Raw genomic sequence first — 26,515 nt, 5'->3', positions numbered from 1 at the left:
TTTTAAACTTTTAGAGCAACATACTTCTATTCCTCACAAGAAATAATCAACAATTAGATCACATAATCCACATTTCAAACAAATTTTACAAAAATGTAGAGAACTCATAAGCACCATAAACACAAGTGCACAGATGTGGAATAATCAATTCAATACACAGATATTTTTCTTTTGCACATTAGTTCTCTTATTCAAAGTCTCGATCAATATCAATCTTCTATGGAAGATTTTAACAAACACTAGTTAACAATATTTAGAGAGGTTTCCCGATAAAGAGATTATTTTCGATAGACCTTTGACTTCACTAAACCAAAAACACAATATTTATGAGGACATAATTAGTACTTTAACTAATGTACGCATACCTTATGACTACTTTACTACTTTGTGGAGGTAGAGAGAACTTTCACACCCATTATGAAATCAAATTTCTTTGACACAAAACTAGATGACAAACTTCTATAATGTTCAGTTACCAAAACTATTTTTATAACATACACTCGTTAAATAGATGACTAAAGGATTATTGAGAATTCAAAAGTAAAAAAGAGCAAAACTAATAAACTAAAGTGAAAGGAACTGTTTCTTTCTACTTCCTTTATATCCTAAAGCTCCAAATCTTCTATTTTCTTACTCACTAACTAGGATGATGTTGTTGGAATAGTGTTGAAGTTGCTTTCATCATATACTGAAAGAAAGAGTTATAATTTATCAACATACATTTCAACATGTTAACAACATATAAACGACAAGATCAAGGTAAGAGCAATTTTTTTTACCATAAATGAGGTGGCATAAGTACAATCAGTGTTCTTTATATATCCTTGATAAAACTTTGAATATTGCTGAAATTGGTTCCAAATTAAATGAAAAATTTTGAAGGTATTTTGTTATTTGGAGAGTAAGGTACAAGAAAATAAATCAATTGACAAAAACTACATATAATATTTTTTACCATTGCATGAGCCTCATCAGATGTTGTTGTAATTTCTGTTTCGACTTCGTCATTAGAGTTTGAACTACATATAAAATTTTAAAAGGTATTAGCGAAGTAACTCCAAATAAAAATAATATGCATCGTGCAAAGAAAATTTACCTTGTCCCCTTTCTCTAACGCTTAGTACATTTTGTTTGCATTTTTTGTTTTTGAGTGAAACGTTTTTTGACCTTTTGAGAACAATCTTCTTTTGTCTTTTGAGAAGAAAGTCTTTAGCCTTCTTATATCAGCTTTGTTTCTCAAAGAATTCGGATGTTCTTTGGTCATCACTATGGAAGGGTCAAACGGTCTAGTATCTTGTATTATTTCACATGAATTTATTTCACAATCTTTCTCATGAACTTGACCATCTAATACACAATCTTTCTCAGATTCATAAGGAAGATTATTGAGAATTCAAAAGTAAAAAAGAGCAAAACTAATAAACTAAAGTGAAAGGAACTGTTTCTTTCTACTTCCTTTATATCCTAAAGCTCCAAATCTTCTATTTTCTTACTCACTAACTAGGATGATGTTGTTGGAATAGTGTTGAAGTTGCTTTCATCATATACTGAAAGAAAGAGTTATAATTTATCAACATACATTTCAACATGTTAACAACATATAAACGACAAGATCAAGGTAAGAGCAATTTTTTTTACCATAAATGAGGTGGCATAAGTACAATCAGTGTTCTTTATATATCCTTGATAAAACTTTGAATATTGCTGAAATTGGTTCCAAATTAAATGAAAAATTTTGAAGGTATTTTGTTATTTGGAGAGTAAGGTACAAGAAAATAAATCAATTGACAAAAACTACATATAATATTTTTTACCATTGCATGAGCCTCATCAGATGTTGTTGTAATTTCTGTTTCGACTTCGTCATTAGAGTTTGAACTACATATAAAATTTTAAAAGGTATTAGCGAAGTAACTCCAAATAAAAATAATATGCATCGTGCAAAGAAAATTTACCTTGTCCCCTTTCTCTAACGCTTAGTACATTTTGTTTGCATTTTTTGTTTTTGAGTGAAACGTTTTTTGACCTTTTGAGAACAATCTTCTTTTGTCTTTTGAGAAGAAAGTCTTTAGCCTTCTTATATCAGCTTTGTTTCTCAAAGAATTCGGATGTTCTTTGGTCATCACTATGGAAGGGTCAAACGGTCTAGTATCTTGTATTATTTCACATGAATTTATTTCACAATCTTTCTCATGAACTTGACCATCTAATACACAATCTTTCTCAGATTCATAAGGAAGTTCATCAAGTTCTCCACATAATTGCAATAATTTTTAATGTGCAAATTGGTAATATTTTTTTTGACCTTGTAGCTCGTTCGAATAGGCTCATAGACTGCATCATAATATTATTAAATCATCAAGTGGAAGGTTTCAAAAAAAATTTTATCATCTGAGGGATCATTAACTTTTTCTTTGATTGCATTTCTAGTTCATCGATCTAATAAATATTATGCCGGAAGAGAGTGAATCTGTTTCTTGATGAATACCATTAGTATATGTCTACATAGAATTCTCATGAACTCAAACTCATAACACGAACAAACAACTCTTTTCAACGCAAGATTTAAATTGATGACATATGTAGGCTTTTGTATGTCACGCTAATGAACTTTGTAGAGGTTTATTTCATCCTTGATCTCAATCTTTTCACAGATAAATTTTTGAGACTGAATTAGTTCTTCTTGAAAAATTTGAAACATTTTTCTAGTGTATTTCTTCGCTGCTTCATCCTCCATAGGATACAAACTTTTCAAGATAGGTCTTGAATATTTTTTCTTGTAATCCTTCTCCCTTACTTTATCATATCTAGCATCTCGCCTTATTGTATTGCACCACAAATACACTCACAAAAATACTAGAATTCAAATAATCTTTAAAAAATTTATTCATACTCTTACCTCTTTGACTTGTTGACATGCCTGCACAAAAAGTAGTACGCACATATGTTGGTACCCATTTTCCACGAATCGCATAAATCCTTTATAGCCAGTTATTTTCTCCTAAATCATACATTTCCATTATTTCAGCCCACATGCTTCAAATTCCTCAGGAATGGTCGTTCCATGAATACACCAACTAGACTTGCTATTAATATGTTCATTCTGACGGTAAACATGACTTAAATATTCTTAAATTTTTTTCGTTATATGCCACATACAAAAGTGGTGTGCACTATCAGGGAATACCGTTGTAACTGCATTTGTTATTGTAGAATCCTGATCTGTTATGATTGTATGTGGTGCAACCCCAAACATTGCCTCTTTTCAAGTATGAAGTAACCATTCGAAAGTATCTTGAGTTTCATCCCAAAGTAAAGCACAACCAAACAAAATAAATTGATGATGATTGTTAACCCGATAAATGAAACAAAAGGTATCTTATATTTATTTGTCAGGTAGGATAAAAAACAACTACTTTCTTGAAATTCTTATAAGCAATCCTAGATCTAGCATCAACCCAAAAACAATTAGCTAAACGACCCAAAAACAATTAGCTAAACGGTTATCTACATCTATCTGTATTGCATAAAAGAAACCTGGATTCTCAAATTGACGCCTTTGAAAATATTGTAGCATCAGTTGTGCATCTCCTTTCTCGAGATCTTTTTGTCTCCTAGTTTGCAAATAATTCTGAATATCTTGCCTGTCAAATTAAGACGATCTACACCCTCAACTTCAGTTATCAACAATGACGCTTTTTACCTGGACAGACTCCAGAGTTATCAAGCAAATCAATAAGATTTTTCTAGGCTTTAGATTTTTTTCTTTTTGACCGCAAGAACTTTTGACTATTTGGAGATGCAAGTTCATGATTGTGCTTAGCGATAAGCCTGCAAACAACCCATTATCTTCTTCTTCCTTCGATATATATAACAATGCTTTGTATCTTTCTCTGGTTTCATCTTATGATTTATTTCTTTCTAAATCTTTCTTTGAATGAAATTCTTGCTTTGAACAAAGAAACTCTTGACCAATTATCGATTTATCTTTTCTTGATCTAGTCATACAACCTCGACGCATACTAAAATCAGTACGATGAGCATAAACAAGATAAAACTTGAATGAATCATCAAGTGACTGAAACTCCTTACCGATATAGGGGTCGGAAACAATCTGTCCAGTTTCATACATGTCAGTTTCTTCTAATGAAACGTCAACTCCTATATTTTGCTCATCTGAGTTTGAGCTTTTCATTAATCCTGCAAAATACAATTATGAATGTTAGAGAACTTACAAAGTCTATCTCCTTTAAATGTTGATTATAAATTAAAGTGCTGAATTTTACATGTTAATGAAAATATATCTAGAAGAGTTTTTTGACTATTTCTTAAAGAATTATATTAACTCCTTCATCATTCGCCTTTAGGTATAGAATTTGATGATTTTCCTGAAATTTTTTGCTCTACATATTTCTATGACGTTCAAACAATTGATTTCTGAACCAATTACAGCTTAATGAAGCTTCTAATAATCTTCCACTATTAATAATTAGATCTGTTATAAACTCATATTTTATTTATGAGCAAATAGATTTTTCGAAAACTCATATGCCTCTTTGGCCCACACGTATACTGCAAATGTGGACGTGGGAAGAATTTGGAAGACTTACAAGAATGACTCATAGTTCCAACCCAATTGCTTATGCAAAATCAATTTCAACTATATCCCAATTGGCATAAAGAACAGAAAAAAATCCAGGGAAGAAAACATGAGTTAATATTTCAATTAAGGGTTTTGGTGCAGAAAAAGCAGGTGATTCAATAGCAGATAAAGAAGCAAACGAAAGACGCAACGATGGAGAAAGCTGTGAGAAAGGAGGAACCAAAGGTGACATCTTAATGCTTTCTGCTTCTTCATTTATTCTCCTTTAGCTGTCATGGTAATTCTCAACTCATCTAGGGGTCGTTTGGTAGAGTGTATAAGATTAACGCTCAATATTTTGTATTAGTAATGCTTCTATTAGTAATGGTATTAATTATGTTTATGTTAGTTATGCATGCATTATTTTTCATATAGTGCTTGGTTTGTGTTGTATTAAAAATAACATGCATTACAAAAATACCTTCCACGAATATGATAAAAAGGACGTGGAAAAAGTTTTGACAGATAATTGAGTCTTTTTTAATGTTAATGCATGCATTAAAATTCATTACATTGCTAACATTTTGATTTTCTATGCATTAGTTATGGATAGCATAATATCAAGTGAGCGTATAACTAATACTTGAAAAAATGTACCAAATAAGCAGTGGCGGACTCAGAATTTAAACATAGTGAGTGCTTAAAAATTTTAAAAAGGAAATCACCTCAATGAGGATTGAACCCAAGACCTCCTTCCAATGAAGCATCTTAAGATCAACACAAATGTTAATGCACCCAACCAACTTTTTGTTGTAGTGGATGCTTTTATATTTTATATCTATTTTTATATATTTTTTATGTAATTATACCTTTTCCCTCTCGAGTTTAGAGGGTGCCAGAGCACCTCAAAATACAACGTAGGTCCGCCTTGAAGTTTCCATTTTCGCATAGTTGCGTTTGTTTAATTGTTCTGGGTGGTCCGTCGAAGGCGAACCCAGGATTTGAAGTCTGAAGGTGCACCAGTAGACCCAGGATTTGAAGTCTGAAGGTGCACCAGTATTGTTAAGGGCGCGCATATCTTCTGAATAAAGATTCAAATTTGTGTTGATCGCTCGTCTCGTTTAATGTGCAGTTTAAGTTCTAATTTATAAGATATACTTTCAATGAGGCTTTTCTGGAGATACGAACACTAAACAATTGATATTTCACTTAATAAAAAAAAAAAATTGTGTTCATATATTTGTTATTCATGCTTATATTATTAGTCTTGAACTAGACATATGTTTATATTTTTTCTCCTTTATGCTTATTTTTGTTAAATCTCACATTTTATTTGTAATTTGTGCTTAAATATAATGGACCTTGAAGGTTTTTTTGCCCTTTTTTGCTTTTGCTAAGGCGATGAGAATTTTCTTTAAAACTAGAACTTCGTTCGGGAGAGTAATATCTATCCATTTCAAATTTTCAATTCACTAACTATTCATTTTTAATCAAAGTCCATAAACTTAAATAGAAGCAAGAAAAAAAAATACAAATAAATTTTACACACTAACTTTCAAGCAACAAATAAATATTAAAAGCATTTGTGATTTAACATTATCTAAAGTTAAATAAATAAAACAAAAAAAGAAGAGATGTATTGAAATTGATCCTTGTAATTCTAGTTTCCACTTTCGGTGTTGTGGGGCCAGCATAGCTGGTGGCAATTAAGTGTTACTATGTTAGGTAAATGAAAAAAAAAAGGGAGCATTCATCAAGAATTGAACCCGCAACGTCCGGGCCCAAAGGATGCTGCATATGAGTTCAAAACCAGTGCACCCAGACATTTTTTGTTATTGAGGGTGCACAATTATATATATTAACTCTTTAGTAGGATATCTATACATATATATACAATTTTTTAAAAAAAAATTACCGGGTGCACGTGCACCCTCGGCTAACCACGTGGGTCCGCCTCAGTGGTCCGTGCATGCTACTTAAGTGCTGACAAAGTTGATATGCAGTAAAGTGAAACCTATTTACTAAGTGCTGCCAAAGTTGATATGTTAAATACCTGTGAGACATGGAAATGATGGAGCTCCTTATATTTTCAAATGTGTAGTTGATAATGCAGAATACTAAGTTAATTGGAGTTTTCACTTTTCGGTGTTGCACCTGGTGTCGATACTATATGCGTGTGGGTCTGGTATTCATAACCAATCTGATCAACCGATTTTGGAAACTTTGACCAAAATCAACGAAAAAGTCCTGACAAATTTAATAATTTTTGTAATCAAAACAAAACCTAAGTGAAATGAAAGAATATGAAATACATTGTATATAGAAATTTACTGTTTTTTCTTTTTTCTCCTTTCAATATTATTCTCCTCTTGATTGATATATTCTCTCAAGTTCTCCACATAATGATAATTTAAGTTTTATAATTTTATTTTTAGACATGAATTATTTTTAACCGGATCGCGCACCCGTATCCATACCTGGATTCATATCCCTCAATTTTAAAATTGAGATCATGAATGATCCGACCTCTATATTCACAACCGTATCTGTGCAGGAACTATATGAAGAAACAGACGACAATGCAAGGAAAATCATGCAAGAACTAAAGTTCAAAGAAGAAGGAATCCAGGATGAGCCTAGACAGAGAGCTGAGGCAGATAGAGAAGCAGCAGCTGCTAGGTGACGCTATTTTCCTTGTGTCCGGTCAATATGTTAGTAATATGAATTTACAGAGACATTAGGTGTTAAATGTCTCTAAATTAAGACAAATAAGCATGCAAACAGACGTGTAGATTATCGGACTTCTATGTATATGCATCCATTTCGGGTCTAATCACTCGTGTTGCTAGTCCTGAAATCATATTATGAAGTCTATTTTGTTTTGGATGTTGAACAGGGGAAGTGCAGCAAAAACGAATATCTATAGTGCAATGGGGGATCTAACAGATTCTATCAAGGAGAAGTTTAACAATGCCAAGTGACATAGTCGAGGAGACACGTGCAGCACGAGAGCTGGGTGGAACAAAGACGGATATTGATGAGGAGAGTCATGTTGCTAAATCAGGTTTTGTTTTCACAACAGCAAAGGATGACACAAATTCATAGACTGATCTTTAGCTTGCAGGATGAGTGTCAAGTTGTTCCCACTTATTTTCTTTTAGTCTATGTTGCTAGGACTTCTCAAAGTGTGTCGAAACCTTCAAAAGGAGTGCATTTTTGGAGGATCCTACTTGGTGTAACACATTTTTAGAGAGTCCGAGCAACTTAGTCTTTAGTTTTAGCGACTCCCTTCCGGGCTTCTCCTATAAAAGAAACTAGGCATGTATAAGTGCCTCTGTGTTTGGTCCAATTCTTTTCTATTTTGTTTATAGAGCAAGTATTATGTAAGCAAATTTGAAGTAATGATAAGTATGTCCATCACGTCTACCAAAGCTTATATTATGATCGTTTCATCTGCTGGATGCTAGGATGTTGTAACTTGTGAGGAAGTATTGTGTTATTAAAGAACTCTTTCCAATATATCGAATGATTTCAACTTTTGATGTGGAAGTTGTGATGGTGCAGAGATGGAAACAGGAGTCGATGCATCTAGATTTCCATGTAGATCATGGTCATGCATTAACATGGAAAATTGTGCCTTCTCGAAGTTGTGATTTACAGTTTGTTGGGGTCTATCGGAAATAATAAATGTTTTAGACCAACAGATAAAAAAATATTCTCTAAAATATTACATGTACTTATATTTAGGGGTGTACAAACCAAACTATCAAGTCAAACCAAATCGAAGAATCAAACCAAATCGAGAAAAAAAATCAACTTATGGTTTGGTTTGGTTGGTTTTGCGTTTGAAAAAAAAAAATCGACTACCGACATAATATATATATATATATATAATTTAACTTTTTATACATAAAATATTAATTATAAACTACTTTTTAAAATACTTTTGTAATTAGTTTTATTAATTTTCAATATTTAGAAAGTATATATATATATATATATTTTCATATTTGGGCCTTTAAGTTGTAATATTTACTAAAAATTACATAAATACACAACTTATGTTTCCACTATTACAAAAAATCTCAACTCTCTAAATATACTACAAAAATCCCAACACATAAACAGAATGCTATGTATAGGTCGGCTATATTATGTATATTAATAGGGAGAGAGAGTAAAGTAATTAAAAAAATGGGAGAGAGTGTAATTAGTTTCAAAAGAGTTGGTATTTATGTTATTTATACATATATTTATCCATTAATTGCTAATAAAATGATCCAAAATCCAATATAAACTTAAAACCTAAATTTTTCATTCTTCATCTTATTTTTTAGTTTCAATAGAGTTTTTCGCTCCTCAATTTTTCATAATTATGGTTTTTCATTAGCACGTGAGTGAAAACATACTTGATCTAAACTTCAATCACAATATAATTGTAAAAAATAAAGATTATAAAAAAATCGAGAAAAACCGAAAGAACCGACTAAAACCTAAATCATAAAAATCAATTTTATGTTGGTTTGATTTGATTTATAGTTTTAATAAACCAACATAATTGATTGATTTTTTTTCAATAGAAAACCAAACCAACCCGACCTATGTACACCCCTACTTATATTATTATTATTATGAGCTTTGTATATTAACAAAATATCTACTCCATGATCTATTTTTCTTTTTAATCCGTTTAAAAAAGAATGATCACTTTCTTTTTTTGACAATACTTTAATTTCAACTTTCCACATAACATGTTTATAACCACAAGATTAAAAGGCAATTTGGTACATTTGACACTACTTTAATTTAAGCCGCAAGATTCAAAAGTCTTCTTTATTTTCTTAAATTTTGTGTCAAGTCAAAGTAGATCATTCTTTTTTAAACGGAGGGAGTAATATATTAACATCAAGTGAGCACTATATATTAATTATTCTTTTAATTAATTTATTAAAATGTGAGATTCATGAGTCTGCATGCCTTGATTGGATGATAAAAATATATATGGATAAAATAATAAGTTAGTTAATAAAATTCATGTCTCGATATAAACATTGAAGATATACTTTTTTCAGAAACTTATAAATTTTCATTGTGTCAAATCGTGCAAGTGAATTTTATAAATCCGACACATGAAATAAGTTAAAAATGTACTAAAAAAAATTAATCACTGGATTGAATTCGTCAGTAATTTAATTTATTAATTAATTTCTGTAATCTTAACATGAAAAAATTCGCAATATGAAGAGAGGTGTGCAATCCATAATAGGGAGCTCAATATTGAATTCGTCAGTAATTTAATTTATTAATTAATTTTTGTAATCTCAACATGAAAATTTTTGCAATATGAATAGAGGAGTGCAATCCATAATAGGGAGCTTAATAATTAATTGTGTGATCCCTGCAGTATCTACATTTAATTAGAGGTTGAAAATCTATTTTTTAGAAAAAAAGGAAGAAAACAGGCATTTGTTTCCTAGTTAGAACGCAAACGAATTTTTGTTCTCCTTTTTGAATTAGTAAAAATATCTCTACAGTAGGAATTCTGCTAACCTAGAAAGAGAATCAATTTTTATCACAGCAGAAAATAACAAAATCAGAGTCGTACTTGCTTAATGATACGTATTCACACAGACTTACTTGATAATGTTCACGCTTCAAAGATATTTATCGAATTAAATTTTCACAAATTTATATAATCTAACATAACCGTATGTGTTCTACCATAAACCATGTGTTTCTATTATTCACGTAAGCAGTATGTTTCTGAAATATTTCTGCTATGCATAATGTTTTCCAACACTTACACGTTAAGCATCATTCGTATGTTAAGTATTTTCAAACTCGGTATACTCACGGATGCCAACTGCATAAATGTTTCATACCAGAGCTAGCATGATCGTATGTTTTCTAGTGTAAACTATGTGTTATCAATTATTCACGTAAGCAGTATGTTTCTAAAATGCTTCCGCCATGCATAATGTTTTCCAAAACTTTCACGTTAGCATCATTCGAAGATTAAGTATTTCCAGACTCAGGTGTACTCACGGATGCCAACTGCACAAATGTCTCATATCATAGCAACTATTAATCTTCACTTCTCTAAGAAATGGAAATTCCAGAGCATTCCTCGACAAGGAAGAAGTGCCTGGAAATATGGAATTGTTAAGTCATTTCAACTCCTAGATGCAGACATCTAGTCTCTCAACTTGCCACAACCCCATATGTCAATTAGTTCCACTTTGCTGAAGTAGCCAGACAAAAATTTGGTGAATCAGATAGTTATGCGTAGTTACGCTGTCAACCTCGTTTTAGAATTTTCAGTCTAGGAAAAGTTACCTTCAAAGAGAACTGGACCATATCTTATCTTGTATCTTGACAAGTGAAAACTAACTAGTAAATAGGTGGTTGGAATTAGAATTAATGTTTATCTTTTTAATCCATAAAATTACTCGAGTTCAAACTGAGAAAAAGTTCCCCGAGACATGGCTCTAATATAAGATGAAATTCAAAGTATGGTTGGTGAAATTGTAACTGCGTGCGAAGTCACACACCTACTTATTTTCCCATTAAATTAACTAAACTTTATCCACTTTGACTGTGAAGTTACTGAACTGTTGTTTATCGCATTAAAGTAACTGAATTATGTATGAATTACTTAAAAGATACAAATGATTGGAAGGTCAAATTTTTGGCAACGGATTGTGATACGTTACGCAACATTAGTGGTTTGCCACTGTATAAGTTTATTTGAAAGAATCATAATGTTTATTATTAAAACAAAAGACGACTGAAAAAAGGAAGAAAAACGGGTTACAGTGTAGAAGTCGTTAAGTTTTTGAAAATTACGTAATCGAACATATAGTAATTCATAATTTTCTAGAACTAAAAAACTTCTATACTGTAATTCTTTTTTTGCATCTTTTGATTGCTTTTAGTTATCCTTTGTTTTCTGGAACTAATAACAGTGGTTTGGTTTTCCAAACACCTAACATGGAACCCCATTATCAACTTGGCCATGATGAACTTAAGAAGTTTCAAGGTACTTTATGCTAAAAGCCAAACAAATATAGTTATCTGAACACGAAGTACTATTTATGGAATAGTTAAAATGGATATATAACACTACAGCAGGGATGTATTAATGCATGCAACAAATATAGTTCAATTGCACAGTGGCAAACCTTCGAATTAAAGAGTTGTTGATATCGCCTTATTCAGATCATCTTGCACCTCAACAACCCAGCTAGACAGAAGTCCTCATTTCAGGGCACTGATTAATCTTGAAATGGACAGAAGTCCTCATTTCAACCGTTATGCTCTCAGCATTCTCGAGTCTCTGCCATTCCAGGCTGGGACAGGAAACCTGCAAAAACATAAGGCATTGCATTTATCAGTAAGAATCAAAACTCAATATAATTTCATGTTGACACCAATCAAAACTTGAAAGGAAGATATGGAAAATCAAAAACTAAAAACCCAAAAAGAGAAGTATCATAATTATCATGATATGTCATATGTAGAAGGCACCTTTCCATCGAAAAAAGGATTTGAATCTGTGAGAGTTTCCTTCTGACATACGTAGAAGGTACCATTAACTTGGACCATCTTCATTTCTGGTCCGATCTCTTCCCCATCATAAGAGCAAGCTACTGTCACGTCTATATGTTTAAACGAACTTCCAGCCAAGGACACAGAAAAAGGATACTGTAGACTACCACAGCTGCGAACATCCAGTCTTCCCAGTTGGGCGAAGGTGATATTATCCTGACGGTATATTTTCAATTAAGTGTCAATGAGGACAGATCACCAATAAAAAGCCATCCAAATTCCAAAATAACTCTAGTGGAAGTGGAAAACAGCAGCATATCCCTTCGACATTCCAAAGGGAAAGGCGTCCCAAAGATTCCAATTCCAACAAAGGGAAAACAAAATTTCACGAGGTTGCAACAAAATCAACATCTGTATCGAGAAGCTGCTCAACAGATTCACAATCACCAAGGCTAAGATCTTTCAAGTTCTGAAATCTATCCATCAGCAACTTGATCAGCACATTCTTGGAGCCTTTTCTGCATAAAAGTACAAGAGCGCTCTTCCTCAACATATGGCTGATCAAAGCACCCAATGGAGTGGTCTCAGTGACCTGGAGATCCATGATCCTGCCGTAAATGTCGAAGTAAACGGGACTCTGGCCCACCTTAAGTGGGTACCATGTCAACTTGAAGGAAAGGCCCAAATTACTGTGAATCACTTCTCTAGAACATTTGATTCATGTCAGGGCAGTCAATTTCGATAAGGATTCCAGCTCCCTCACAAAAATGGAGTAACTACAGTATTCCACTCCCACCATATATAATTCCTCTAACCGAATAATTCTAGAATCTTTGATAAGACCCCTGGTGAAATCCTTTTAAGTAATACTTGCTTATCCCACCACCCTAAACATAATTAGATTGATCAATTTCCCCATCAACACTGGAAGAACCTCTAAGAGAGGATCTCTAATGTTGAGGATTTCTAAATTGATAAGTTCGCCAGTAGTAGAAATGCCACCTAATTCTAAATCAATCATAAATAGCATCCTCAGATTCGACAACAACTTAACCAATGCCGGGAAAGTGGCATGGAGTGCCCATATTTGTTCCTCTCACACTTAAAGACATTTACTCATTCCAAAAAAAATAGCATCCTGTGATTTGAATGGCTCTTCAAATAGTTTGAACATTACAAACCAAGACTTGGGCAGGATATTGGTTCACGAAGCCCACGAATTCCGTGCATAACTGAGATGTGACTGTAACATTCGTAAGTTCTTAGAAACTCTTCCAAGTTGACATCATGGCTTACTAGACATTCTTGCCCTAAGCCGTAAATGATACAGCCATAGCCATCTGATGGATAACATCATGCATTTTGACATAATTTTTGCCCAGAACCCGCGACAGTAACAAACGATCTTGCAATGTTTCTAACAGATGATACACCCTCTTTACTACTGCTTCTAAAAATTTAATTTCCAAAAAGATGGCAAGCCCCATTCTGGATCAAAGTAATTCTTCAATCTAGATATTACTATTGTCTTCGACCAAGGAACAAAGAAAAGAAGGGTACCTGATTTCATCACTTTCCAATTGATCATAGCTTAGCTTTAGAGGTTGATACACATTTTTAGTCACTCCTGGGATATTCATTGGAACTCATCTTTGTAATTGTACAAGGGCATCCTCCCATGAGGGTTTTGCTTTTATGCTTTACCACTCTTGCAACTGTAATAATTGAAAGCGGCAAACCTTTGCACTCTTATGCGGAGAACATCATTTGAGTCACCGCATTTCTACCCAAAAAAAATCCATTTCACAGACGCATTGTGAACGTCACCTTGCGCCTCTGATTGTAGTTGCTACCACTGGGAATTCCAAGTTTCTTTAGATCAAAGAGCCTCCAAAATATCACCCACAATAACATAAGACACTGTCCTGACCCATTAACCTTGATGCAGATCTCCACAACTCCACAAATTGTCCCATTATTAAGTCGGACAGATTCCTCCTGCCATGCAATATCACTTTGGATAAGTTGGATAAGTCTGTTTCCTGACTGAACATTGTCATGAAAACCTCATCAAACAACCTTTCCGATTCACCTCACTCTGGATTCTTTCCAAGTCTGTTTACTATCACTATGGATTCTTTCCAAGTCTGTTTACTGACTGAGATTGTCATGACAACCTCATCAAACAACCTTGGGGGAGAATTGGCCTGACTTTATAAGGGGACGATGTCGTGGAGATCAGCTACATTCAATGTCAATGGGGGCAAAACAGTGTCTTTATTTCTTTAATTCTGGAGGATGATATTTAGGAGGCTCTTGATCTAAAGAACTTGGATTTCCCAGTGGTAGCAACCACAACCACAGGTGCAAGGTGACGTTCACAATGTGTCTCTGAGATGGATTCCTTCTAGGCAGAAATCCGGTGACTCAATTAATGTTCTTTGCTTCTTCACATAGCAACAGAGTGCAAAGGTTTGTCTCTTTCAATTATTACAGTTGCAGGAGTGCTAAAGCGTAAAAGCAAGCCTTCATGGGAGGATGCCCTTGTACAATTACAAAGATCAATACCAGTGAATATTCCAAGAGTGACTAAAAATGTGTATCAACCTCTGAAGCTAAACTATGATCAATTGGAAAGTGATGATATCAGGTACCTTTTTTTGCTTTGTTCCTTGTTTGAGGACAATAGTAACATCCAGACCGAAGACCGACTTAGATTCGGAATGGAGCTTGGCATTTTTTTGGAAATTAAAAATTTAGAAGAAGCAATAAAGAGGGTGAATCATCTATTAGAAACATTGAAAGATCAATTTCTTACTATCTCGGGTTTCAGGCAAAAATTAAGTCAAAATGCCGATATGATCCGTCACATGGCTATATCAATTGCAGCCGAGGGAAAGCATGCCTTGATGGTATGTCATGATGTGAACTTGGAGAGTTCCCCACTTGGCTTCGACACCTCTCAAGCGTCTGGAGTTCATGATGCAGCCATGAATGATAAGGAAAACTATCATAGACTTGCTGGCTTTTCTGTGTTTCCTTCCCTTTGGCAGTTGGTAAATGATAAATTATTCAGCCGGCCTGCACCAAGTAACTTTCATAAACATACTAATAACCAACGTAAACATGAAAGAAATTTAGGTGGGAATGCTTTTCAATATGAAGGACTAAGAAAGTACTGTATCGGTTAATTCAAAAGCACCAAATGGATGGCAGCACAATTCCCCATTGTGAGAGTCTGTTACTCTCTTAAAGGGCTGCATACGTAGTAAACTTACCGCGTTGAAGACCTTGAAGAACGATTATGGAGTTAACTTACTCTTACTCTACCAAGCCCGATTTTGTGTGCAACATACTTGAAGAAATCTTTTACACTAACTGGAGAAGTAAAATTATATACAAGACTGTCAGTTTAATGCCAGCTAGATACTTTCTTTAGTTTTGAAATAGGAGCTCAAATTTCTACTCAAATCAAGAGAACGATTAATAAATGGAGTATCCTATTAGCAATCTTTAATAGACTAATTCAGAAATTGGAAAAGGACTAGTGTATCAGAATAGGAATAACAAGAGCTTTTGTTTTTAATTCAACCCAAAAGAACATAATGGTGAAAATGAAGAATCTATGCAATATCAACTAGTTGTCACTCCCTTCTTTCCAATTTATGTGCAAACATTTGATTTGACAAAAACATTTAAAAAGAAATGAAAGACTCTTGAAATTTGTGATCTAAAAACAAGCATCATACATTTGTATGACTATAAAAATCAATTCATTAGGGGTAAACAAGGAATTTTAAAATTATATTGTTTCTAATTGTCGAAAGGTGAGATTCTTTTTGAAACAATTTTTTTTAAAACAAAAGTGTGTTACATCAATCAATTAGGCCGCAGGGAGTATTAGATTAGGTCCAAAGTTTGTTAGAAGACTTCTTTTATCTTGTTAACTCGTCCGTTCCAGTAATCAAAAATTCTAATTTTAGATAACTCCTTTAATATGAATGAAAGAGACCTAAACATAATGGAACAGAAACAAATAATTCAAGCTAATTATAAACTAACTTGACATTGAGAAGTAACTGATTAAACTAGTTAATGTTCCTCAATGAGTACATCTCAAAATATACCAGACGTGCTATACTCTCGTAATAGTCCTTTTTTCATAACTGAACACCATCGAATTAATATGCTGAAAAACTAATTAATATGCAGAGAAACTACTTAACCTCATAATGATAACAATTTATTTATAATCCACGAATTCAAAAATTAAGGGGGCTTGTTTGGTATGAACTCTGTACCAAACACACCCTAAAAGGGTAACCTTACTTACAATCTACACGATACAAGCAGTCTTCCCCGGATGTATTACAGTGGTGACAAGTTTGACGAGGTCCAAGTACCTGCAAATTACAAGGAGCATAAGTGGTAAAGCTTGATGCTTTCTATCATTCTATATGAAGCTGCTGGCAGAGGATAGTTACAAAAGGCAAAGGATGCCTAGATTTTACTACATATAGCACCAAGGGGAAGTCCAAAACAAAAGAAGAATCACAATGGCACTTAATAATTTCCTTGTACAAATATATGTGCACACTTTTCTTTATAATCCATCCTAAAAAGAATGTCCGATTTTAATAATTAGAAACTACTTTAAAATTTCTTCTTTACCTTTCATGAAATGATTTGTAGTCGCTTAAATAATCTAGGATGTTTCAGATCATCAATTTCAGACTTGCTTTCTTAAACTTTGTGTCAAGTCAAATGGTACAACAACATAAACAGAAGCCATATACATAAAGAAACAAAGTCTCAAACTTGGCCTCACAAATGAGCACTCCCAACTTTCAATGTATATATCTAGACAGCATAACTCGCCTCCATTGTGTCAATTGTGTCGCTTGAATGATAATTTTGACACCTCAAAAATCTATGTCACATCAACTTTAAGTATCCATGAGACATAGTGGGTATGAATTGGAGCATGTAGAGTTGATCAAGTTGAAGTAAACATGCCTCCTCAAAGTTAGACTACTCACTTGCCTAGTCAACTGGTGTCATATAAATTGATGGAGGAAATAAAGACTTACATGATCTTCATGTTCCACTTCATCATTTTAATTAAATTTTCATATAGAACAATCATAAAAACTTGGCAACAAAAAGTGAAGCAAACATATACAAGTTCTTTACAAAATCAGAACAATATTTTTACTTTGCACAAAAAAAATTCATAATTTTCCAAAAATCAACCTCAATATGAAGAATCAAAATGAACTCATTTCAAGAGAGTAACACCGCTCCAACTTCACCAACTCTCTTGCAACTTCATCAAACACTTTCCCCTCTTTCCCCTCTCCTACAAAACCAAACCCTTTCGCCACCAAATCTCCGCCATCATCGGCCTTACTCCACTCCTCCACAGGCTTTACGACCACCAACGTCGCCCCTTTCATCACACATCTTTCCCTAACCATCTCTAGTTCCGGTACATACCACATTTTCACCTTCAATGCCGGTATTTTTGACGAAATCACCCCCATATTCCTCCTCATTTCTTCCACTTGCTCCTCATTCATACAACACTTCCCTTGACCAATATCATCCGTGATCACTACTTCCTTTATCGTCCTCTTCTCCTTAATGATTTCCTCTAACAAACTATACCGCGCTGATGCCGCTAATAACGATGAAATTATCCATACAATTCGCAACTTCAAGTCCTCATTCGTCATCCTTTGGAACTCCATCAAATCACCTCGTTGTTGACTAATTGGAAAATTTTCCAAAGCATCCTCATCATGATCATTATTATTATTATCACGAACAGGTGAAAATGATGTTCCACCAACAATCAAGCAACTCTTCAACTGACTACCAAACTCCGCTTTCCATTTCAACAATGGATCACAAGGAGGAGATGTAAGACGAATTTCGAACTCCTTGATCTCCCTGAAATTCCTCAGAATTTCGGCAGGAGAACTGCAAGTACAAGCACAGGTACAAGTACAAGTAAAACAATTATTGCATCTATCTTCTTTTCGGGTATTATAAGTAACTGGCATGCAAATAGGGTTCCATTTATTGATTTGCTTAAGAACAAACAGAAATGGTTTAAAAAGAAGTTTGTTGAGAAAATGAGTGAGTTGATTTTTGTTGGGATTAGTATTATTGTGGGATTTTTTGGGAGGTGGGATTGTGAGGGAAATGTGGTGTGTTTGGGTTGTAAGGAAGTGAAAACGTTTGGAAAGAGATGAGGAAATGCAAAGGGATTTAGCATCTTGAAGTTTATCGAAGATTGTTAGTATAATTGAATCTGGCAGTCGATCAAATAAGTCTTCATTTTCTTCATCAATTGACATTGTTGGTACTTCTGCTTTTGATTTCTTTTTCTTGGTTGTGTTATTTATGGAGGGGTTTGAGAAGGAAAAAAGGAGTGTTCATAGAGTAGTAGTAGTACTAGATTGTACACGTTTTTGGTGGGCGTGGCAGCTATTTTTTGACTATGGGGGGTAATGGGGAGGCTAAAAGCTAGATTACAGACTTAAAGTAGCACATAGTTGATGCGCTCGTGTTGTGTTGACAGGTAGTATTACTGCCTCGGAGTGCGTGGCAAGCTTATCTTTATCCACAATAAGGATGTTGGGTAGTGGATTAGGTATATCTTTGATTGCAGGGGTAAGGGGTAATTAATTTTAAGATTAAATTTAAAGTAAATTTATTTTATTTTTAGTTGGATTAAATTTATGGAATAGTTTATTTTGATATTAATTATGTCAGAATTATAATGTTATTTTTATTTTTTTAAAGATGAGATAATTAATTCGGAATAATTATCTCTCAACAAATAATTCCTTGTTGGATAGTGAATTAGATATGCTATATAAACGTATTTTTTAATTTTATCATAAATGTATTCTTTAACTTGATATTAATTGATATCGATAATTTTTTCCTTTAATGTGCATAATTAAATACTTAAATATATATAAAGTTGAATATACATGCATAATTAGACGCTTAAATATATTGCGTTTGTGATTCAAATATGTCGTCACTTTATAAAATGATATAACTATGTTATGGATATAAAAGTTATTAAAATAGGCTTAGTACACTATTTTTATGTACTATATACTTTTTCTTTAACGACATTATGATAACAAAATCAAAGTTGTATGTACACACGTAATTCTGTCCTTCCCGAAAATTAATTTAACTCGATTACCTTATCGCGTACCCCATCCACATGGTAATTTTTTCACAAGAAAAACAAAATACCATCTCATCATTTTTTATTCTTACCCTAAATAACAAAATTATAACAAATTAACACCCACTCAATTAAATTTAACCACCTTATCCTAACAACTTTCCACCCACCCTCTACCCCTACCCACGTGCCCCCTTTCCCTAGCCCTTATCATGTTTTTGGGAGGCTGTCTTACAATACATATACACACATACATTGTCACTCTCATATAGAGAATCCTCTCTCACAATAGATATATATACACACAATACCCACACAACAAAAGGGAGTCTCATAGAGGATATAGACACACCTTACATATAGACACCATCACACATATAGATGCGCAGACCTCACCACAAAACTCACACCTCACCGAAAAAACACATAGCTCATCGAAAAAATCCACATTCATGAAAAACTACACATAACACTCACACACATATACATAGAAATGCAGGGAAGAGATGGAATAGAGGGGAACAATGAGTGATTTGTGCGAGAGAGAAAGAGAGTAGAATTGAGAAAGAGAGAAAGGGGGTGAACAAATAAATGATCGGAAAGGGAGTCTATAAAATCGACGGGTTGTATTGAGTTTTTGGAAAGTAATTCCTCACTGAATATCATCACAAAGATCGAAAATCGGCTCCACCAGTTGGAGACCGGCAAAACCCAACCAAAACCCAATAGCGGTGGCCTTATTTCAGTTCTTTTTATGGCGAAGTTTTTGGCAGAAATCGTACACGGGTTTTCTCAATTTATTTTCATAATTTTTGCCTCGATTTGTTCGATCTTCTGCGGATTTTTTGGTTCGAATCGGAGAGAATTTATGTGGTTGCTATATCTTGATATCGAGTTGATTTTGTCGTTGTTGAGATTTTCCATTGTAGGACTTCGAGTTTGGGCTTTATTAATTCATTATTATCAATGAAAAGTCGGTTCTTCTGAGGTCCATCTCTTAACTTTACTCTTTTATTATTTTCAACTTGGTTGATGTTGTGATTTGTGGTGTGGTTTCGAGTATATTTGAGTAATGTTGATTGTCGTTGTCTTGGTTTGTGCTTTAAAAGTAGAGTAATCGTATGATTGGGAATTGAGTAATTGCGTGATTGATATTAAATTGGGATGGGATTCAAAAATTGATGAAGTAAATGTTCACTTGCTTTGGTTCATTGATTGAGTTAATTTGAAATAGCTATTAATTTTCTCGAACTCGATAGTATCATTTGTTAGGTCGTCAAATGGATAGGGAAATGATAGGGGTAGACAATTTTAGAGATTAAGGATTGTTGAATAGTTGAAATATTTGTTGAACGGTTTTGGTTTTCTCACATTGAAAAAATGTATTCATTTACTCGGAGAATGCCCCGATGTCATTTGTATTCATTCATCGGGGAATATCCCGATGTATTTTATACGCGAAGGGCGTTCGTGATAAAGGCCCGAGGCGTCGGGTAGGGCATAGTTCAGGGTTAGTATAGGTTAGTTTAGGTTTCATTTCAGCATTTTTATTTCGGTCTATAATAATTAAACTGGACACTATTTTTTGGATTTGTTTTGTGTGGTTTGTTTATTCGTTTTGTGCGTTTTATGTGGTTTATTCACTTCATAGCATCAGATTATTCAATACAAGTCAAGAAGCGACTGTGCTGGAACCATGGGACCAAGGGGTACCTAACATCTTCTCCTCGATCAACAGAATTCCTTAACCAAAATCTCTGTTCGTGGATCATATTTTTAGAGTCAAACTGTTTGAAAAGGATTTTCAAAGGTAACTTAGCACACTCGATTTATGCCAAGTGGCGACTCTGGGTTTAAACATAACAATTCTTTTTCGAAACAAATTTTCCTTTTTGTCACTTAATAATAAAACCTTTTTCAAACTTAAAAACAATTCTTTTGGTTAAAAAGGGATGTGACAACTCTGGCGACTCTGCTGGGGAACTTTTCAAAATTCGAGCTTATTTTTTAAAATTGTATCGGCTTAGTTTGACATTATAGGTGTATAAACATTGTTTGTGTTATCGTTTGTATTTGTTGTATCATTATTGAGTGCTTATGTGCTACGTGTTTACAGTTTTTCTCTTATATATTACCGCTTTATATCTGTCATCATTTTCATAACCCGAGTCATTTCTTTCGCAACAAGTCCCGCAGTACACGTGTGTACACGACCTCTAGTTGAGTCACCCTTATTTTAGGAGGGGGAGCCGTTGGGTGTATGGAGTAGGTGGAACTATCGCAACCACTATCAACATACGATCCCCCAAACAACCTTGTCAGTGGACCCCAGCCATGGTCAGCCTTTAGGTCATGCTTATCTGCATCATATTGAGACCTAGTCGGACCCATTGGGTCCTTTGTAGGAGACTACACCTAAGGCATTCCTACATGCTAATTGTTGCATCTTTGAGGGTAATAGGTCATTTGACTGACTAATTTTGGTAAGTATGTACCAGAATTAAAGGAAAGATTGTATTTAGGCTAGGAAAAGTTCCAAAAAAAAGAGGAAAAAGAAAGGAAAAAGTGAGTCAAAAAAAAGTTTTGTAGTTTTTAGATTTCTTTATGACTTTTGTTTTTCACAATTCAAAAATTAAAAAATAAAAAATTATCTTTTGCACTTATCTTCTCAAAAACAAACAAAAAAAAAATATCAAAAAGATTTTTCTTTTGTTCTCTTTAGCAAGCATTCATAATTCGAAAACTTCAAAAAAGATTTTTTTCAATAGGAGTTTTCTACAAAAGAAAATTCAAAAATATGGTAGAAGTTTTATATATTGCATATAACGAAAATACCAAAAAGATTTTTCTTTCGTAGTTGTTGGTGTCAGCTTTATGTGAAGTGTTAAATTAAAAATTCAAAAAAGATTTTATTGACGTTGTTCATCGTCTATCTTTGATCGTGTCTCTTAAGTCAAGGTTTAGTTTGTTATTAATTCATAGTTGTCTAGCCTGGACGAACTACGCATACCTGATTCACGTCTTTCAGGGTAGGATACGTAGGCAACCCTCGGTGGGTCCAATAATCTTTTAGTTTGGTCATTGTTTTAGTCCTAGCCAAGGGACATTTTTCTCTTAGTCTTGTGTTAATTAGCTGATCATAGCCAAATAGGTTGATTTCATTAGTAGAGCCATTTGGTAGACTTGAGTTATAAGTCGGTCTGTCCCTTCGTATCATATGACACTTTTTCATGTTAAAATCTCAAGGGTCGAGAATTCTTATTCTTTTATTGAATTTTGAGTGAAAAGTCTGGTATGTTATTACAGGATGGATCCGTATATAGGGTCTAGAGTCTTGATGATTTCCAAGGTGCCCAAAAAGTTAATCAAGTGGTGGGGCATGTTCAACTACTCTAACAAGCAGGAGCTAAATAAAATATTAGGCAATCTTACGGCATTTCTGCATATCATACCTTGTCTGGATCTATTAAATGTTGTGTTGACCTTCTAGGATCCAAGTAGTTTGAATTTTAGGTTTGGAAGATGTGAAATGATGCCTACTTTGGCAGAAATATCCAATCTATTTCATTTGCCTTATATTGATAAAGATATGATCCGAGCTCGAAATCATTCTAGCACAAGGTTTCTACAAGGTTGTGGGTTGAAAAGTAGTAACAGGCCTTTGGGTTGTCTGAATCAATCATGGATTTCCTTAAACCTTTTATTCGCTAGATTCGGGTCCTTGGAAGGTTTCAATTGCTTTTAGGACAAATTTTATGTGACTAAGAAGGATTGGGAAATGAACTGTCTAGAAGTATTCACTCTGGATTTGCTAGGCACTTTAGTGTTTCCCCTAGAAGAAAGGCGTGTTAATACTCATTTGCAATCTGTAGTTATAGCCTTATTCAATGAGGAGAAAGGGGATATGTTCACCATCGTACCTATGATCTTAGCAGAAATATATAAGGCTTTAACTAAAATAAAAGGGGGATGAGATTTTTTAGGGAAGTAACGTGATATTGTAATTGTGGAAGATGGAGCATTTTCTTGTGCCTTCTTTGATCAAACCGAATGTGGTTAAACGTTGTTTGCCCGATCAAGTGAAATATATGGAATAGAGAATGCTTTGATAAGTTCTCGTTACCTATGAGAGTCGATGCTTAGATCGAATTTCTCGGGTCAAGAACTGAGGATAACATTCTGTGGACATATCAGTGGCTTCATCCAAAAATAATCTTGAATAATTATCGGATGCAACTCTGTCTAGTTCTGTTAGGGCTCAACTGCTCTAGACCATACTCTCCTTTTAGGGTAATACGCCAGTTGGGTAGATTGCAAGACATCCCACTAGTAATGGATCTTCTAAAGGATGTGGAGCACTTTAAAAACCAAGCCTTAGGTGAGAGTAAATACAAGAAGTTCTAGCATCACGCAACAAAGTTAGGTGTGGATACTCTTAAAAAAGTTCGAATAATCTGGGGTACACTCAGAGATATGAGATCTGGCTACAATCCACACCTCAGGGTATCAGCAGGTCATTACCAGTGCAACTTCGAGGACGGATACGTGAAGCAGGCATAGGTGATGACAATAAGGACGCAGGTGCGAGGGCCAAAGTGAAGCTATTGAGAGTTCAGTTATCAAGTTTGCTCACAACTGTGGAGAGGTACCTGAAAAATTATTTTAGATGTACTTCTCAAGAGGCTTGGACACGTGCTAGAAGTTTCTTCCCAAATATAAAAGTGTCCTTGCAGGATATATTACAAAGTTTGAGTGGGAGAGTGAGAACTTCACAGACAAGTCCATCTCAGCCAGGATCATCACACGACGCAGCAGTTTAAAGGGGCATTTCCTATCTTTTATTTAGTTTGAGTCCTTTGTTTTTTCTGTCATTGTATTATTGTGTCTTTGTAGGTGTCAAGTTTGTTTCAACTTTGGAATTTTCATTATGAGTGTTATGTATGTTGTCCTGTTGGTCTAGAGTATTGTTCAGTTTTTACGTGATTACTATCAAGGTTGTCTTAATGTCGGAGTCTGTTTTAGTTGTTTCGTCTATTGAAAAAATCTAGTGATGTTGTGGTGTTCTTATTTTTTTTTTTTAATTTTTTTGTTTGTTTTTCGTCATTAAAAAAATCAAAAATCAAAATTATCAACTCTGTGGTATTTATGCATACTTCCCGAACTACTTAAGATCCGATTCATGTACAACATGATACGTAGGCAACCTATTTTTAGGTTCGATCTATGTATTTTGTTTCTTTGTTCTCTTTTTTTCCTTAAGAAAACAAAAGCCATAAAGAATGACAAAAAGAGGGAAAATAGCGAGAGAAGAATGATGAAAAGAAAGAATAGTGAGAGAAGAAAAGAAAAAGAGAAGAGACTGATGCAAAGAAAGGAGAAGCGAGGGAGAAAAGTAGAAAAAAACGAAGTGTAATAGGAGAGTATGAAGCAACAAGTGTAAGGAAAAGACTGGGATAATGTTAAAATGGCCTCATTATTCTCAAAGATAGGTAGAAATGCGCATAAATCTAGGACAAATATACATGTGATTTTCTTGTTGTTTGTGTGACCTAATCCTAACGGGTTTTGTCTTTGATGAGCATGTTCTTTCGGATAAAAAGTAGTTGATTTGTAGTACTCTGGCTAGTCAGTGGTTGATTTATAGCACTCTGGCTAGTCATCCTTACTTCACCAAATCAAAAGTAAAGTTTGTCATAGCTAACAAAAAGGTAGAAAACTCGCCCATTAACACGAATCAGAGTCCTAAAAAAGGGGGTTCAGAGCATAATGAAGAGATATTGAGACTCAAAAAATAACTGGAAGAGATGCACAGAGCATGGGCCAGTGGCATGCCTCCTCCTCCATACCCGGATGATCTCGGCAACACTTTGAATTACCCGTTGTTGTCTCAAGCATAATTTTTCGGTCCCACTGATACGTCCCAACATGAGCCAGGATTCATGCCACGTCAGTACTATCCTGGAACTTCTAGTGTGCCCTTGACAGTTCTACAATGAAGTCCCACTGCCCATCCAACACCACCTGGGGCACCTGTGTTCGTGGCTCCGTCACCACCTGAATCTCCTACATATGTTGTTCGTCCAACAATCATGCTCTTTCGATCTGCTAGTGAGCTGATGTTGAAGATTTTGAATGATCAGTATTATACCCCAGAGCTTACTTTGAAGATGACTGATCCGTATAGGTATAATTAACTACATGCATTTCCATTCGATACAGAGAAACTTGTCACGAAAGAAGAACAGAAGGACATGGCACGAAAGTTGAAGAGTTTGGAACAGGCTATGAGGAACTTGCAGGGACTTGGGGATTATAAAAGTTGATCATATAAAGATCTATTAATGTTTCCAGGTGTTAATCTTCCTCTTGATTTTAAGATGTCGAAGTTTGAGAATTATGACGGATACGATGATCCGCTGGCACATTTGAGGCGTTATTATAACCAATTAAGGGGTGCTAGAGGGAAAGAAGAATTACTCATGGCTTATTTCATTGAGAGCCTTTTGAGTTTATCCTTAGAGTGGTTTGTGGATCAGGACATCGACAAATAGAATAGTTGGGATTACCTGGCTAATGAATTTGTGTAATAATTTCAGTTAAATGTAGATCTGATTCCTGATGAGAAATCCCTGACTAATATGAAGAAGAAGAAGAAGAAGAAGAGTACTAAAAGTTTTAGGGAGTATACGATAAGGTGGCGTGAACAGGATGCTAGGTAAAACCTTTGATAAAAGAGAGTAAATTGATAGAGGTTTTCATACAGGCACAAGATGAGGCATATTTCCAACACTTGCTTCCAGTAATGGGTAAGCCATTTGTCGAAGTCCTCAAAATGGAAGAGATGATAGAAGAAGGTATCAATACTAAATGAATCATGAGTTTTTCCGCATTAAAGGCCACCACCCAAGCAATTCAGAGTGGTTTTGAAAACTTTGGAGGGAAAAAAAGAAGGAGGATGTAGCGACTATTGTAGCTGCTGGACCACACGCATATTCGAAAAGACCTTCTCGCCCCTAACCCCAGTCTCAAGCCCAAGCCTATGCCCAACCTCTATATACCCCCCCTAATTATTATTGCTTTTTGTAAAACCCACTATATTTTATTCCACTACCTTTATACCTAGTATATAATGCACAACCATATGTCCAAACCCCTTCTTACCCACAATAGTG

The 26,515-nt window shown here is 34.4% G+C and overlaps 2 protein-coding genes across 21 annotated transcripts; one reads left to right on the top strand and one right to left on the bottom strand.

Moving 5' to 3' along the window:
* Window positions 1-1,271: 1,271 nt before the first annotated feature.
* Window positions 1,272-18,656, bottom strand: LOC124890278 (F-box protein At4g18380-like). 20 transcript variants are annotated; one of them, XM_047402130.1, is made up of 8 exons: window positions 17,384-18,656; window positions 16,464-16,533; window positions 12,110-15,211; window positions 11,764-11,945; window positions 6,636-6,829; window positions 1,815-4,200; window positions 1,639-1,704; window positions 1,272-1,547 (listed from the first exon to the last, which is right to left on the bottom strand). In XM_047402130.1, the coding sequence occupies exon 1, from the start codon at window positions 18,490-18,492 to the stop codon at window positions 17,398-17,400; it is 1,095 nt and encodes a 364-aa protein (XP_047258086.1). In that variant the 5' UTR covers window positions 18,493-18,656; the 3' UTR covers window positions 1,272-1,547; window positions 1,639-1,704; window positions 1,815-4,200; window positions 6,636-6,829; window positions 11,764-11,945; window positions 12,110-15,211; window positions 16,464-16,533; window positions 17,384-17,397. The 20 variants fall into 20 exon arrangements, with proteins under 20 accessions (XP_047258086.1, XP_047258091.1, XP_047258094.1 ...); XM_047402135.1 differs by lacking the exon at window positions 1,639-1,704 and having other exon boundaries at window positions 1,815-1,878; window positions 4,093-4,200; XM_047402138.1 differs by adding an exon at window positions 15,409-15,508 and having other exon boundaries at window positions 1,272-4,200.
* LOC124890279 (embryonic protein DC-8-like) lies at window positions 4,266-8,362 on the top strand. The gene is made up of 3 exons (XM_047402142.1): window positions 4,266-4,828; window positions 7,137-7,261; window positions 7,479-8,362. The coding sequence occupies exons 1-3, from the start codon at window positions 4,796-4,798 to the stop codon at window positions 7,561-7,563; spliced, it is 243 nt and encodes an 80-aa protein (XP_047258098.1). The 5' UTR covers window positions 4,266-4,795; the 3' UTR covers window positions 7,564-8,362.
* Window positions 18,657-26,515: the final 7,859 nt, after the last annotated feature.

The sequence above is a fragment of the Capsicum annuum genome, unplaced genomic scaffold, assembly GCF_002878395.1.
Source record: "Capsicum annuum cultivar UCD-10X-F1 unplaced genomic scaffold, UCD10Xv1.1 ctg1490, whole genome shotgun sequence".
NCBI lineage: Eukaryota > Viridiplantae > Streptophyta > Magnoliopsida > Solanales > Solanaceae > Capsicum > Capsicum annuum.
The sequence above is the reverse complement of the archived record's forward strand: the minus strand, read 5'-3'. Positions and strand labels throughout refer to the sequence as shown.

Excerpts from the sequence above, each read along its gene's own strand:
- LOC124890279 (XM_047402142.1), top strand. The coding sequence starts at position 4,796 with ATGGAGAAAGCTGTGAGAAAGGAGGAACCAAAG. Across the intron at positions 4,829-7,136 it reads TGAGAAAGGAGGAACCAAAG|GAACTATATGAAGAAACAGA; the intron begins GTGACATCTTAA and ends GTATCTGTGCAG. Across the intron at positions 7,262-7,478 it reads AGAGAAGCAGCAGCTGCTAG|GGGAAGTGCAGCAAAAACGA; the intron begins GTGACGCTATTT and ends GATGTTGAACAG.
- LOC124890278 (XM_047402140.1), bottom strand. The coding sequence starts at position 18,492 with ATGTCAATTGATGAAGAAAATGAAGACTTATTTGATCGACTGCCAGAT.